Source organism: Telmatherina bonti, assembly GCF_933228915.1.
Source record: "Telmatherina bonti genome assembly, chromosome: 19".
Taxonomy (NCBI): Eukaryota; Metazoa; Chordata; class Actinopteri; order Atheriniformes; family Telmatherinidae; genus Telmatherina; species Telmatherina bonti.
Window position 1 is genome coordinate 14,909,111 of NC_136617.1, and position 16,348 is coordinate 14,925,458.

Consider the following 16,348-nt stretch of genomic DNA (forward strand, 5'->3'; position numbering starts at 1 on the left):
TTTTAAATTACAGCCTTGAAACCACACAAATCAAACAAGTAACAAAGTATATAGAAAATTATTAAAATTTAATAGACACTGAAAGTGTAAGGGTACTTAATTGTTTCCCACATTGCAAACCTGTGTCACAGAACATGTTGTGGGTCATAAATTAATTCAGTATTTATATTAATGCCAGAGACCAAAGATCAACTCATGAGTCATTTTATTACACTACAAGTGACAAAAGACACAATATGTATAAAAAAAAATAAAATACAAGGACAAATAAGTAAACATTACAGTAATACAGGTCTCAAATGAATCCAGCAGGGGCTTAGGTTGGATCTATTACTGGTCCTGGGCCAAACTGCTTTGTGATGTTGGCACGACAATGAAAAAGTAAGAAAATATTAATTGAATACCTGTTTGGTTGAAATATGAAGGCAGAGTCCTAGCAGATAATCTTCATGTCAAAGCTTAAGGACTTTGTAAGATACAGTAAAATGACTGTACATACAATCACATGTTTTCCTGTTTCCCTCAATAACAGCTTTATAAAATCTAAAAGTCCTGGTTACTGTGGAAATGATAAAGTGACAGTTTCGAGTAACAAGATTTCAGAAAAGATTTCAAGAAGTCAAACAGGAAGAAAAGACAGCACCGTGCAAACTGATATAAGATATCCCCACATTTTCATTGATGGTGTGTGCCTTTAAAACCGAAGAGGTTTATCCAAAGGCTCCATGGTTAAGTGTTTTAAGAGTTTCCTAACAAGGTCATCCCACAATCGGCTCCCGATTCTGAGCAGGCCTCCAGTCGAGCCAGCCTGCTCTGTTCCAAGGCGATGGCCTCAGCCGAGTGTTTGCATTTCTCTGATCCACACTGACAGGTGAAATACTTGCTCTTAATGTCCCAAAACCGATCTCCATAGTCGAACCTGACGACAAGAATAAAGATTAGACAACACTACACATTAAGTCAGTGTGAAAGGAAATTCTGGTTGAACAAACCCTAGAAAAGTGCACGTGATGGACAAGTTAAATGCAGATGGGAAGATGAAAAAAAGAAATAACAGATTATCAACTCAGCTTCTCACCCCAGCTCTTGTCCACTGAGGATATCCCTGGAGCTGAAGAAAGCAATGCGGGGAAACCGCAGGTCCTGATGCAGCATGAACACCCGCACTGGGATGAGGTTTGGGTCACAAAGGTGGTTGATAAATCGGCTGATGTTGCCATAGTAACGGGCATCAATGCAGTACACTTCCCCATCCTTTGAAGAAAATAAAAATGGTTAAAAAAAAAAAAAAAAAAAAGACTATTTAGAGAAAATGCTCATCATCAACCCCCATAAGTTAATATATGCCGATGGAACATTTTAAAAACACAACAAGATGTCAGATTTATGATTTAGTCACATTAAACAGTCTCCCTCTCTGTTTTCCATCACAGTTGTCTCCCCATTTCCTAAAGGTTCACCTTATTGTCCAGATCAAACAGGTAGGAGTCGTCTTCTCTAACATCTGCTTCTGCATCAGAGATCAGCTCCCCAACGTATCTACATGCACACATGATGAATATAAAAGTTTATAAGTTCTTAGTTTTTAAATAAAAACCAGCCTTGTCTGATTGAAGACAGATTAGTCATACTCGCAGATGAAGCTCCCCTGGGGAATGTCCTGCAGAGCTCGAACTCCCCAGCCCATCTTCTCTGTCCTGTAGAGCTGTAGGCGAACTCTGAAGGGTTAAAAAGGAATAATGAGGTTAAAAATGTGGTTGCCAAGGACACTGGTCAATTATAAAACTGGACCTGATGGCAACATGTGGCTCCCTTTCACCAGGGACGCTCTTCTCCTACAACCAATTCAGCTTCAGATTGATTATTAATTAGTGTCCTGTCCTTGCTGCTTGCATCAGCATGTTGAAAGATGGATAATCATTTATTGTTAATGGCCTGAGAAAATCTTTTTTTTTTAAACCTCTGATAAAGCATAATGAAAACAGGTGACTGTTGCTCAGAGAAATAATGATGTGTTGCTGCCTTTGAGCTCAAAGGAAAAGTAATTTGGTAAGACATAGTGGATTTGTGATGTTTCGTACTCACTTGATTCCTGCTTGGACGACCCTATTCTTGCATGTTCTATGACAAGAACAAGCCATGTTGCATTCAAATATGAGCGGAGGTTCAATCTTGTTGAACTCCTGAAGCAGTCGTTGGTCCTGGGGACAGAAAGAGGTGAAACAATCTGAGACTAGATGACATTAAGTTCTGGCCATTGGCCCAGCTGTTTTGTTGTCTGAATTGAATGTGGGAAACTAAACTAAATAACAAAAACCCCTTTAATCTACTCAGTTGCTGAATGACTTTGCTTCTACTCTCAGAATTTAATTAAAGGATGTTAGCATTAAGGAGTCTAAGCAACTGATATTGCTTCCTTAAATGCAACTCTGCAACTTTTCCGAAGATGTTATTCCAAACCCACAGCTTTTAAAACAGCTCTTTACCTTGTCATACCAGCAGCGGATGCTGAGCTGTCCACAGAGGCAGTTACTAGATGAGCAGTCATCGGTGCAGCTGCAGTGCTAAAGACAGAAAAATGAAACGAATCAGATACACGGCTCTACTGTGTTGCTGGTGAGATGTGAATCCCAAACTAAACTAAATTACCTGTAAGTGTGTGATATTCCGGTCTATGTTCATTGCTGAAGTTTCACAGTTTTCTGAAACATATTTGTAATCTGAAGGGCAACCCTCATCATCAACTGCATTCACACAGGGAATCGGTACGTTCTCGTAGCCCTGCGCAATATCACTGAAACACAATGAACGATGTTATCTGAGACAAGATGAAAAGTTTAAAGAAAAATTAAACAACTGAAAAATCGTAAAAATCTACCTGCAGATGATTCTTTCCGTCCGAAGCAAACGATTGGTTACTCCCCTTCGCAGCTTTCTGTTGATCTGGAGCGAAACCCACACCGGCGTGTCGGCTCGCGCAAGGGTGAGAGGCGTGTCTCCTTCCCTGTTCATGATATCGATATCTGCACCTCTGGACAGGAATAATCTGCAGAAAGAAAAGAGAGGATGCTCATTACCAAACCATGTTTCTTTTTTTTTTTTTTTTTTTTTTTAAATTGTTTTTGTGTTGTTGTTTTTTATTAAAACAGACAAAATTAAAGCAACCAATTGAATTATGGTGAAGCATAAGGAAAACCAGAGATGACTGCGCACTTGGACTTCTAGCTTAATCGAGACTCTAGTTAAAGAATGAGATTGACTCACGTAACACAGTCCAAGTAGCCTTCTCTGGCTGCGATGTGGAGCGGTGTGTCTCCGTGGATGTTAACCGAGGCGAGGGAGCAGCCTGCGTTCAGCACCATCTCTGCTATATCTACACTGCCTGCATAAGCCGCCCAGTGAAGACACACGTTCAGCTCCTGATCGAATAAAAGAAAAAAGGAGCTGTTTAATGTAACGACCCGGAATATTTCCATACCACTGCATTGTTTCTTTTTTTTTTTTTTATTATATCACTGATGACAGTTAATGCCATCAGTCAGTTTCAAGTAATAGTTCCATTATTAATTATCTGGAAACTAAACATAAGAGTGATAATATTGAAGGTAAGAAGGAAAGTAACTTTGGTCTCAAGAGAGCTGAAAGAATTCACATTCAACAATCAGGGGCAAACACAATAGATAAAAATATAATAAACAACCATTGTGGTCGCTCACTTTTTGGATTTTACCCCCATACATTTTATTTATTTAGTTCCAGTTGAATATCATCAATTAATTTTCAATTTTTTTTATACTTTTATACATTTGCTGGTTAATCAGGATCAATATAAAGCCAAACATGTAGTTAAAATGTGCTATTTTTTTTAAATTTTTGTATGCCCCTATTGATGCGATAGAGTTGCATATATTCAATTAATTTAATATTAAGGTCTTGAAAAGGTTGCCCTGAAGGAAGCGCAACTGAATTTTAATTTATAATGAACAGAGCAAAAGAGCAGAGAAAGAAATAATAAAAAAAAAAAAAAGAAACAAAAAGTTCATCCAATGAAAGGTAAAAGGGAATTTGCTCCGATTCAGACTTATTCATCAGTCATCGTTCACATCTCCTTATTATAAAAACTCGCCTTGTCATTGATGGAGACATCGGCTCCTCTGTTCAGCAGCGATTTGATCACTTCAACATGTTTGTGCTCTGCGGCCCAAATAATAGGCGTCCATCCACCGCTGTCCTAAAACCACCATACAGGGAGAAACTACATTAAAAACGGCAAAAGGGCATGTGACAGTTTGTAGATGTTTCAGCTCTTCTCGAACCTGCGCATTCACATCAACCTGTCCCGTCTCCAGAAGCATGTTGACAATTTCCAGGTTTCCCAACTTGGCTGCATGGTGGAGTCCAGTATATCCATCTTCCTCCTTACAAGAATGACAGAGACAAACACTGAAGCCCAACCAAGCAACCCTCACTCCCTCACCCTAACCCCCAAAAAAGTACTTTTAGCACAAACAGGCACTCACAACATGATAGACACAGGCACCGTTCTGTATCAGGTAGCGAGCCACCTCAATATGATTATTGATGATGGCTTCCAGCAGAGGAGTCCTCAGATCCTTGTCTTTGGCATCTATTTGAGCACCAGCCTGTCAGGGTTTAAAACATATAAAAATACAGGAAAGAGAAACGCCCTCGTGTGAGAAATGATTGCTTTTGCAGTCTTTTAGCAATAAAACATCAAGTTAATGGTTGCTATGCAGGAAAAAGAGAAAGATGCTTGTAAATGTCTCACCTGTAATAACATGTAGCAGACCTCCAGCAGGCCTCTCTGAGCTGCAGCATGAAGGGCAGAGCGCCGGTTCTGAGAGTCAGGCTGGTATGTCGGATCTATGCCCTCCACTGGAACACACATATAAACAACAACTTAAAGAAGACAGCGTTGTGCTTTTTGGGCTTTCAACGCGTCATATTTCCTTTTTGGTGCAAGCAGAAGGTCCGAATAGTACAGAAGTTATATAAAAAAAAAAAAGTTCAATGGCATAATATAATTAGCTTGTCTTGCAACAATTAGACTTGTTTTGTTGAGAAAATTAATTAAAATCATTTTAATGCGGAAAAAAAAGGTTTGCATTCTTGACATAATGTTTTAAATACATCATGTTAGTTCCACCAATCAGTTTGTTTTCCCATCATGGTCAATAGTCATATGGCCTGAAAGGCAGGTGCTGATGGAAGCAGAGCACATAATCTTTGCTCATTGGTACACAAGGTTGATTCCTAAAGCTGACAAAATATATTAACTTGTTCTCGTATAAAAATGAGTTTTGAAATAACAGAAAAATGTGATTCTGCTTTCATCATAATGGCATCAAAGTAAAGAACTGAAGGCAAGGACCCACTGTAAAAAGTTTTCTCATGTACATTTTGACCAATTTTGCAGACTGGGTCTCATTTAAAATGCTCTGGAAGCACACTGCAGCTTATTTGTCAAAGAAACTAAGATGACATTATTGCAGAAAGAGATGAAAAGAAACAGGGAAAGATATAAGATGAATCAAAATCAGTTCACTGTACAGGCAGGAAAAAACCTTTCAAAGTCTCATAGTGCTTCTTTATTACACACCTAATTATATATCCAATATGTTAATATTGAATATATAAGTGCATTAAGTGCATATTTTAAAGTCAACCATAATTTGAACATAACCTATAACCATTTTTTCTTTTAACACAGAGGATAAAAAGAATAGTTAAAAGCTATTTAAAAAACATTACAAAGCATTAAGCTGAGACTCACTTAGCATGAGCAGCACTCTCTGCACCTCCCCTTGTTTGGCAGCAGGATAGAGCTGTCGAGGGTGGAACCTCAGTTTCTTCCTCCTGGTGAATCAGAAAACAGCAATGATGAGAATCAGAATCAGAGGCTTTTATTGTCACTGAACCAGCGTTTTGGTACAATGAAACTACTTCCAGTACAACCCATCCAAACAGGATTGTGCAGACTGTGAGCGCGCAACATTTATTTAATTTTTTTTTTTACAATTTTAGTATGAAATACACTGAAATTGGTTTTTTTTCCCTAAAGAGCCATTTAACTCTCTAAAAAGAGAGGCAGTAAATCACAGATTTGGTGTAAAATATTTTTTTTTCCTTCTTATTATCGCACTTTTTTTAAAATTTTTTTTACAGTTATCAGGCGTTAAAAATCACTGCCAGTCCTTAAGCTCTGCAATGTTTCTGAATATGTTGCACGTATTTTTGGGAAAACACAAATAAGACATAAAAGATTGAACTTGAGTTGATTGCTGAAGCTAAACGTTTTAATAAAAGATTTAAAACCTCTCAGTGTCCTGAGTGAGAATAGCTTTCTGCAGCGCCGCCCTGGACGGTCCTGGTGGAAGAGCACTGGGGCTGATCGGTTTTCCATTTGGCATACAGAGCGACGGCCCCACGCTGTCCACCCCCTCCTCTGCTGGGGGGACAGTGGTTATAGTCGCTGTGGAGGCTACAGGTTGAGGCTGCTGCTGCTGCTCCACCGCCAGCGTAACCAAGCCCTGACTGTGCATACGAGCGCTGGAAAGATGGTAAAACAACAATAACTATGACTAAACTTCAACTGAGTCAAATACTTTAAAAAAAAAAAATTCCCCCCCATATACAACCTCCCCTCACCTGACAGGTCTTTCAGGCATCTGCCCATCCTTCATCCCTCCTGTGGAGGCAGTGAGAGAGAGGCCGGTGGGGACAGATGGAGGCAGAGATGGAGTGGTGGTGGAGGAGGCTGACATGGTGACAACAGTTGTTGCTGAGGTGGAACTGCAGGAAGGGAGCGTGATCTCCTGGGCCTCCGAGGCGTCCTCACCACAATGGGGACAGAAAAGCATACCACCCCCGTTTGCTCTGCTGCGCCCGCCACTCAGCACCGTCACGCATCCCCGATGGAAGCGGTGAGCGATGCGCTGGTCTGGGCAGCATTCAAGAAATGTGCCCTGAAAGAGGAGAAAATAAAGAATTTAGGGAGAGGAAACGCGTTAAGGAGTTGGGACGTGGAAGATATTGCAGCGCTGGAAAAAAAAAACTGCTGGGAGTAAAATTAATCTGTGCTTTTGTTGTTTACTACACTCATAATCCAAGGTTAAAAAAACAAACAAACATTTTTATCACAATGGTCAGAATTTCTAACCCTTTTAAATACTTACTGCTATGCAGAAGTATCCACAACCAGGACAGCAGTGGTGTTTGACCATATGTGAGCGATGGACATCACACAGAACCATGAGGGGGACCCGGCTGGATGGTCGCATGGTCTCACCTTTAATAGTCCAGTTGGTGCAAGCCCGCAACTGATAAACGAGAGAAAATTTCTCTTCACATTTCCTTTAGGATGCTTAAACATCACATCATATTTAATTTCATACCTGTAGAATCAGTTAAAGATGAAAAAAAAAAGAATGACACTAATGATTGTGAATTATAATAGTTTTCTGATTAATGAGATTATTCATGTAAAATTACAGGCACCCAGACAGACTTCAGAAAATGGACTCAAACTGTCAAGACAGCATGAGCTGCAAATTGTAGCTGTATGCTACAATTTTGTTTGCCACTGCATAACAGGAGACATAAAAAAATATATATATTTAAGAAAATATGACATTTTTAAAGATGTATTTTGAGGAAGCAAAGATTGCCAAGATGTGTCCTATCATCACAAATCTCTGCCCAGAAAAATCCAATGTAAACACGAAGTCCCCAACTTATAACCTGCCTTGTAATTTCCTTTTTTTTTAAATTAACTTGCTTTTTGGATTGCAATTTTCCATCAGTGTTTGAGAAGCACAGTTACATGAATCTTGGAAAATAACACCAAGATAGATCAGCTATTTAATGAACTCTGCAAAGATTAAATTTACTTTCACGGCTGATTATTAAATATACACTCACTGGCCATTTTATTTTACATTTCTGTTCAATTGCTTGTTTACACAGATAGATAATTAGCCAATCATAATGCAGCAAATTGATGCATTTAGGAATCTAGACATGGTCAAGATGACTCGCTGAACCTTAAAACAAGCATGGTTGTTTGTGCCAGGTGGGCTTCAGTAGATTAGAAACTGCTGTGTGCTCAAATTTTAATGCACAGCCGTCTCTGTGTTTTACAGAGAACATACTGAAAAAGAGAAAATATCCAGTGAGATGTCAAACCTTGGAACAGATGGGCTGCAGCAGCAGACGACCACACCAGGTGCCACAACAGTTAGCTAAGAACAGGAAACTGAGGCTACAACTCACACAGACTCACCCGCATTGGACAATAGAAGATGGAAAAATGCTGCCTGGTCTGGTGAGTCTCAATTTCAGCTGCAACATTCAGATGTTAGGATGAGAGTTTGGCCTAAACAAAATATGAGCATGAATCCCTCCTGCTCTGCATCAACCCTTCAGGCTGGTGGTAAAAAACTTGGACCCAGCACAGTCTGAGTCATGTTGCTGACCATATTCACACCTTTATGTCAGCAGTGTATCATCTTCTGATGAATGCTTCTGGCAGTGTAATACATCATGTCAAAAATCATCTTTTTTTTTTAACATAGCAATAATTCACTGTACTCCAGTGGTCTCCACAGTAGCCAGATCTCAACCCAATACAGCAGCAATGGGATGTGGTGGAACAAGAGATTACCACGGATGTACAGCTGACAAAACTGCAGCCACCATGTGTCACCATCATGTCAATATGGAGCAAAACCTCTTAAAAATGTTTCCAACACCTTGTTGAATCTATGTGTTGAAGCAGTTATGAAGGGAAAAAAGGGGGTTTAACTTGGTAATGTGAAGGTGTGCCCAATAAAATGACCAATGACAGGAAATGCAGATGAAAGAACTCGGTATGAAACGACTATTTGTAGAGCCAACACCGGAAGGAAACGCAGGGACAAACCTCTCCATTGATGCTTTCCGTGGCCATACACTGCCTGCTGACTCTGTGGCTGGTGCTGTCGACACGAGGAGCCTCCATCCTGCAGCTGCAGAGAGGAAGCTCCTCCAGACGCTCTGTGTCACCTGCATCACTCCCTTCTGCAGAGAGGAGGGGAGGCATCAATGGAAATGGTACCAACAGTGAATATAAGTATTATCTGAAGATAAGCTGAAACACATAACAGCAAAATGAAGAGTTATTAACCTCTTAACGTCTGTTGTCACAAACTTGTGACAAACCTATGTTTCTATTATTTATTTGTATGTAAATGTTATTTATTTCCATCAATTCACTCTTGTGTATTTATTTCATATCAGTTATTATTTATCTTGATGTATTAACTTATATTAATTTATCTGATATTTACTTTTATTTTGCTCTAATACTTTTGTTTTTGTCAGTTTGTCCTGTATTTATTTTTATTTTATATTTCTGTAAATAAATCTATGCATAAGGAGGTTAATTATGATTAATAATGCAAACAATTATGGTGCATTTTATTACAAAACCTGCTTTCCACAGAAAGTACCTGTCAGAGGAGCTTTGGCAGACAAAAATCCTAATTTTTTATCTTTAGTATTTTTCTGCAACATGTTTTTTTTTTTATTGTGGTTGATTATGTTCACCAGACACTGGTTTAACTGCTTTCTTTTGTGATTTCATTATTAAATACTGATTTGTAGAGACGGTTCAGATAATTGTTTGAGCATGTAAATATTTTAAGTCTACAGCACATCAAAAATTATGAAATAATTACTCTTCATTTAGGTATTGATACAGATTTACATGTAATCTACATAGTCATTTTTGAGCTTTTTTAATACATAATAAAATATTTATTCAATTATAACTAAATCCCTTACTGATTTTATGTAGTTTACAACCGAACACAACAAAGAAAATTGAAAAAAATATGAGATAAAATGTTTGAAAATATTTCTGATTTATGCCAAAATTTATTTTAGAAAGACCAAAAAAAACACTCTTACCAAAACTGATGAAGTCTGTCAAGAAAATAAATGCTCAATGGCTCAAAGTTAACTCCCCAAAAATGTCTTCACAGCAGCTGAAAGGTTTGACCAAATGTAATCCAGACTCAAGGCAGTAAATATGTTAAACGTACCAGCAGGAGGGGAAAGAGTCAAACTGTCAGCAGCTGCGATGTCCAGAGCATCCAAAGGAACTTCTGTATATTCTCCAGGCCTTTCTGCTGAGGAGAAACCAAATTACAAATGCTGGTCATGAGAAAAAAATATCCGGAACGCCGATGCACACCGCAACATAAATTCCCGCACCTCGCAAAGTATAACGGAAAAAGATACTTAAACTAGTGTTTAGCAGAGATACTTGCAGCTGTAATTACAGCCTTCCAGGCAGCTCTCTACCAGCCCTGCACATCTGCTTACTTCATTACAGTGCCTCTTTTAGACTTCTGTTAACCCTTTATTGGGCAAATGACCACATTTGATCAAATTACTGGACAAACAAAATACCTCTGCATGCTAGTGAATGAAATTGACCCAAACAGAGTTCTCCACACCAACAATCAAACATCATGCTACATCTCTGCTACTTCTGTGAGATCAGCTCCTCAGCATTAAATTTGAAAAGCTGTTAGTACTGACCAGTAACTACTGTATAACTTTTATTCTTTTAGAATAAAGTACATGCCTTGTAATATCCTCTAATATAATTTTTTTTAAAAACCCACTCTTTTCAGTTGTTGAAATTTTTTATTTTAAAGTATTTTAATGAATGCCTGATTAAAGTTTAATGATGGACTTTGATCTAGTCCTCATCAACAGTGTTAATGCAACTTTTCATGTTGAAAAAGGGCAAACGTTATAAGCAGGCAAATGTTGAATAAGATCTGGTTCCATAGAAAACTGGGAAGAAAAACAACTTTTAAATTTCCAGCTTTGTCTCTCTTCCAAAGTTCCCGCAAAGCATGTGGTGGTGGTGGACTCCCAAATGAGAGCTTTTCTTTCCCAAACTACTGGCTGATTTACAGCAGAGTGTTCTTTTCTTTTTTTTTCCTGCTGCCCTTGTTGAACTCTTGGAGCTTTGCATCGGCCGTTTAATAAAACCCAGTACTGCAGTCTACATATCGCCACTCACCATCTTCCGCTTCCACCAAATCAACAATGTTTCTCTCTTTGTCCTGATCCGAAGACTCTTCACTCTCGTTTCTTCTCGATATGATGCTACGAGTTTCAGACTCCAAACTCTGAAAGGCAAAAGTTATTAATATATTTCTGCATGTAAAAATGCAACATATGCAAAAGGTGTAAAAAGATCGGTCCTTTTTGTTGGTGTACTTTACTGGAATTCATTCAGTCTGAGAGTTCTATACTATTTTTTTTTTTTTTTTTTACTGTCTGTAGTCCAAAGACACGTTGCTTTTAAACTTACAAAGATGTACACACACCACATGATACACATTTATACCATCGTTTTCACTTTATTCTGCTTTGGTGACCATATCAGCAAAAAAAACTGTACACTTAACCCTTTAAGCAATCCCTAAAAATACACACAAATCATCAAATCACAAGCTATAATTCTGACATGTGCACTGAGATCAAATAAAAACTTTTAGAGAACTGGATGTGCCATAAAACATTTGATTTTTAAAGCAAATTCTGAAACACGATTAAGACATTCAAAAGGAACTAAAGACATTTAATTATTTAAAAAAAAGAACCATTCTCTGCTGATTTGTGGTTTGGGGTTACTGTATTAATCTGTGAAACATGTTTATATTAAATTCAAAGACTTCTACTTATTTATTTTAGTGCAACTCAGACTCCATCAGCAATGGGAAGTTGTCCCTTCTCACAAAAAGACCCTAACCATGGTCTACTGCCATAACCATATGTTATATATGGGATGAAGGTTTTCTACAGGAATTCTGTATTTTCCATTTTCAAAGCCAAGGCATTTTACAGAATATCTACTCTGACCTTGTCAGTGCATACTACATTATTAGAGCAACCCTCTGGCATGTCTGTTTGCCCTACCAAACTGCAGACAGGAACAAATATTTATTTTGAAGAGCATGGCTTTCCATGCTTGTCAGTAATTTCCTGATGACAAACTCATGAACACAGACAACAGCTGACGTGAGAGAGACCAGTAGCTGCTCGGCAGTTAGCCAGATGTCCTTAGTAACTCTGCAGACTATTACATGGGGGGATCTTTGCAGGTCAAACATTTATAAGCAGGCTGAGAAAAGGCATTATATTGTTCAATCTGTCCACAGTCTGTCAGTCTTTAATTAGCACTTGGAGTCTGATGCCTCTTTCATGTTAACTACTCATCCTAGAGGTTTGTAATATTGGATCAAATTTGTCAATGCATCAATAATCGAGTACAGTATATTGCTGATGTGTCTTTTAGGAACTGAGTGAAAATCTGATTATTTCACATAAATGAACTTTTAAGCCTCGCTGTTCAAACTGTTCATGACCACCACATCATGCACCATCATCACAGCTCACAACACTGTCTGTTTAAGCAGTGCTGGTTTGGAGACTGATTTCAGCTTTTTGTAAGAAAACAGTGAATTTTTAAAAATGCAAATATGCTTTCCAGTATAAAAATGGAAAAATAAAGAAAAAGAAACTGCATCAATAAGAAAATACCAGCTCAACAGTGTGAAATCTTATAAAACTATGTAAAAGATTACTGTGGCTATAATGTCATAAAAAGGTTTTTCTCAAATTTGCAAGGATGACTTACTTTGTCTTTTGTCTCTTTAGTTTGTTGCCTTAGTTCTCCTCCATTTTCCAACTGAAAGAACATACCATACCATAAAAAAGCAGTTCATACACAAGCTGTGAGGTTAAAATAAATAATTTCCTATCACCTTTAAACAATAACCAATAACTTAAAGGCTTGCACCTTTTCAGAATCTGACATGGAAGAACCAGAAATCTTCCTGCCTCCTTCAGTTTCTGACTTCCCCAAACAGCTTTTGCCCTTTGCTGAAGCAGCCTCCGTAACAGACTCCACATTTTTCCAAAACAGCTTTTCCTCCTGAGTTTAAAATGAAAACAAAAGAGACTGAATCCACAACAGATGGGAAGAACAAATGAGGTTTTACATATTAAATTAAGTTTAAACAACTGAGAAACCGTCATCTTACCACAGTCTGAGTATTGTCTGGAATGTTTTCACACGTTTCAGGCGTGCTGCCTGATAAATGATTCAGTTTCCTCTTTTTTGCAACTGTTGAAACATGAAGCAAATGCACCCACAACAAGGTTAGTTTTACATTTAACAAGGTGCTTGACATCATTAAATCTATTTCACAGAACCAAACATTAGTTTAGTTTTTTTTTTTAAAGTACAAACCAGTTTCAGAGTTTGAAGAGAAGAAGGCAGAGGACCCTGAGGGAGCTGCAGAGGTAGCAGGAACCTCAATATGACTCATCTGTTAAGCACATAAGTTGATGAAAATTGAAAACATGACAAGTCAAGATTCACACCGGTGGCAATTAAACCCTGGAACAACAACAAAAAAAAAAAAAAACAAAAACAAACAAAGCTAAGTCCTTCTCACCTGCCCTGGTGGAGGCCTGTTCATGGTCTTCCGGGCTCTGTGAATCTTAGGTGGGCCAGGAGAGACAGAGGGAAACAAAGAAGCTGTTGCAGAGGAGGAAGACGAGGATGAAGGAGTCGGGGGAAGGATGGATTTACTACTAGCAGGGCCTGAAACGCTCATCTTCGCCCGACCAGGAGACAATGACGTAGACGCAGAAGGAGAGGATGACACTGACGAAAGGGACTTGGCTGCATGTCCTGTAACGAATTTTTTTTAAAAAATGTTAATGTGTAAGACTAAATCATATATAAATCATTTCAGCACCAATCAATAATCATGCCATGTTAAAAACTTTAATGGTTGCAAAGTCAAGCAAAGGTTGATCACCAAACTCCTACTGAAATGACAATTTATTCAATCAGATGACAATTCGATGATCTAATTTATTCACAAAGTTATATGCATGTAATTTAACAGTGATTTATTACTGTATTTACAATAATTTAATACAATAAATGTGTTAAACCTCCAAGATATGCCTGATAACTTATATTCAAACATTCATGTTTAGTAAAACCACACTGCTTTATTGAGATTTTATTGTTTCAACACCAAAAAAAGGTTGGTCCATCTGTAACATCTGAAAGAGATTAAATCTGCCAAATGACTACAAGTCTCACCTGCAGCAGGTTTGTTTAGCAGGGAGGAGACAGGCGACCACCTGTCCCCATCATCTGCAGATCTGGAAATTTCCTTCCCAGGCTGCTGAGATGACACTGACGGAGATGTGTTAAAGCCTGCATTATCTGGGAATCATTGAAGGGACACATAATTCTTTAGAATAATTGCTGACAGAAATAAGAAACAAGAGTAATTTGTGTAAATTTGATAGTGTGGAAATTTCTACATCCTCATAGACCATTGTGCAAGCGACACTGATGAAGTCATGATGAGTTGACAGCATGCACTAAATTGTAAATCACTTTGCAAGTCAGTTTATTTGTGATTTTAAGCAGTGACACCAAACTCCCACATTGTACATAACATAAAACGTGTGAACACAGATGATGAGGAAGTAGCTTGGTATATCTTTATATCAGGAAAAAATAATCACTATATGAATCTGAAGCCAGTTAGATTAACAGCTCCACTAATTTGAGTGGATAAAATGGTGTGATTCTTCTTTAAATGACAGTGATCTGAAACTCTAAAGTTACCTTCCCTTCCTTGAGTAGATCCTCCTAAAGACTCTATTGGGGTTTCTGTGTTATCAAGTTGTTCCTGGCAAAGAAATCAAGAAAAATACAAGAAAAAAAATGAACAAAAAACAAAGATACTCAGAGTTATTGACTGTCGGAATCTCTTTTTCATGTATATTTACTTCAGTTTAAGCAGCCATTTGATTTAACGTAACTTTTACAACTTAACTGTGAATATGTTGCCTATCATATCTTCATGTAAAATGTATTAAAACCAGACTGATGTGATAAGTGAAAAGCCCAAAATCACTGCATTATTATAAGCTGTAAGGTAGAATTGTAGCGGTTCGCACTGTGGCCACACAGCAAGAAGGTTACTGGTTTGAGCCTCGGCAGAACTGTGGCCTTTTTATGTTCTCCCTGTGTATGCATGGGTTCTCTCCGGGTTCCTCCCAAAGACATGCATGCTAGGTTAACTGGTTACTCTAAATTGTTCCTAGAAATGAGTGTGAATGATTGTGTGTCTCTCTGTGTGGCCCTGTGACGGACTGGCGACCTGTCCAGGGTGTACCCTGCCTTATGCCCAATGATTGCTGGGATGGGCTCCGGCTTCCCATGACCCTTAATTGGACTATGTGGTAAATAAAATGAATGAATGAATGACTATAAACAAACTGCTGCTTTAAGTCAAATAAATATGATCTCCTTAAAACTACAAGGATGTACTTTCTTGGCCAGCTAGAGTATATAACTAGGAAAATAAATTCCAACCAGTTTAGTAGAATATTAAGATTCTTCAAATAAATAAGAAAATGTAAGAAATAACTGTACGTGGATTTCTTACTAAATAGATTTGTGTATTGTGTGGATTATTGCCTTCAGGGTGACATTACAAAGGCTAAATGATATTTTACACAACAAATTATCCACACTGTTAACGTACAGTTTAAACATTGGAAAGCTATCATGGGCTTAATGCATTTCATTAATCTGTTTGATTATCTATTTGGGGACAGAAATAAATAAATATCAACAACGCGTCACGCTCCTAATGTATACAGACTACAGGACAGCGTTTAAGCGCAAGAACTTCCGCTTTCCTCGTCCAATGGCTGATGATTTCTGCTGTTACGTCAGCTGCCGCCATCAGTCAATCAACCCATTCATGCCTATATCGAAATAAAAGCAAGATCCTTCCGCAAGGAATAGACCGTGTATATAACTTGATCTAGATTTTACACTGCCTTTTTTAAAATTTCCTTTCTTGTTTTCACAAGAAACACTTCATGAGTGTAAAAGTTCATAACACAACAGCTTGTCATCAGCTTTTAAGGCTGGTTGCAACTATGAATTAAGACCTCCAAACGCCTTCAGATTATGTAAATGCAACGCAAGACAACGGATAGAGATCGTAAATAATCCAGGGTTACCAAAAAGACAAAACATCAACAATACCATGACAATCTTTTGCATAGTGCAAAAGTATCTCAGGCTAGCATCGCTAGCACTATAGCACAGCTTGTAATAAAGAGTTATTATAACCGATAAATACAGACATATGCTACGTGCAGTCGGTAGTTTGATTTGCATACTTTAACTTAACATGTAATGTGTCTACAAGAG

The 16,348-nt window shown here is 38.1% G+C and overlaps 1 protein-coding gene across 2 annotated transcripts; it reads right to left on the reverse strand.

Moving 5' to 3' along the window:
* Window positions 1-188: 188 nt before the first annotated feature.
* ehmt2 (euchromatic histone-lysine N-methyltransferase 2) lies at window positions 189-14,304 on the reverse strand. 2 transcript variants are annotated; one of them, XM_079258567.1, is made up of 26 exons: window positions 14,207-14,304; window positions 13,545-13,783; window positions 13,337-13,415; window positions 13,128-13,210; window positions 12,884-13,018; window positions 12,722-12,772; window positions 11,099-11,207; window positions 10,104-10,187; window positions 8,942-9,078; window positions 7,197-7,340; window positions 6,670-6,986; window positions 6,337-6,570; window positions 5,795-5,877; window positions 4,790-4,896; window positions 4,521-4,643; window positions 4,317-4,415; window positions 4,127-4,231; window positions 3,265-3,419; window positions 2,879-3,046; window positions 2,650-2,794; window positions 2,487-2,564; window positions 2,086-2,201; window positions 1,632-1,718; window positions 1,461-1,539; window positions 1,079-1,254; window positions 189-919 (listed from the first exon to the last, which is right to left on the reverse strand). In XM_079258567.1, exons 2-26 carry the CDS (start codon window positions 13,704-13,706, stop codon window positions 739-741), a joined length of 3,237 nt encoding a protein of 1,078 aa, XP_079114693.1. In that variant the 5' UTR covers window positions 13,707-13,783; window positions 14,207-14,304; the 3' UTR covers window positions 189-738. The 2 variants fall into 2 exon arrangements, with proteins under 2 accessions (XP_079114693.1, XP_079114692.1); XM_079258566.1 differs by having other exon boundaries at window positions 4,317-4,418.
* Between the last annotated feature and the right edge of the window lie 2,044 nt (window positions 14,305-16,348).

Bases quoted from the DNA above. Each gene is read 5' to 3' on its own strand.
- ehmt2 (XM_079258566.1), bottom strand. From the start codon at position 13,706: ATGAGCGTTTCAGGCCCTGCTAGTAGTAAATCCATCCTTCCCCCGACT. The intron at 11,208-12,721 runs GTAAGTCATCCT...TTTGCCTTTCAG, and splicing joins CTAAAGAGACAAAAGACAAA to AGTTTGGAGTCTGAAACTCG. The intron at 4,644-4,789 runs GTGAGACATTTA...AAACCCTGACAG, and splicing joins TCTGCTACATGTTATTACAG to GCTGGTGCTCAAATAGATGC.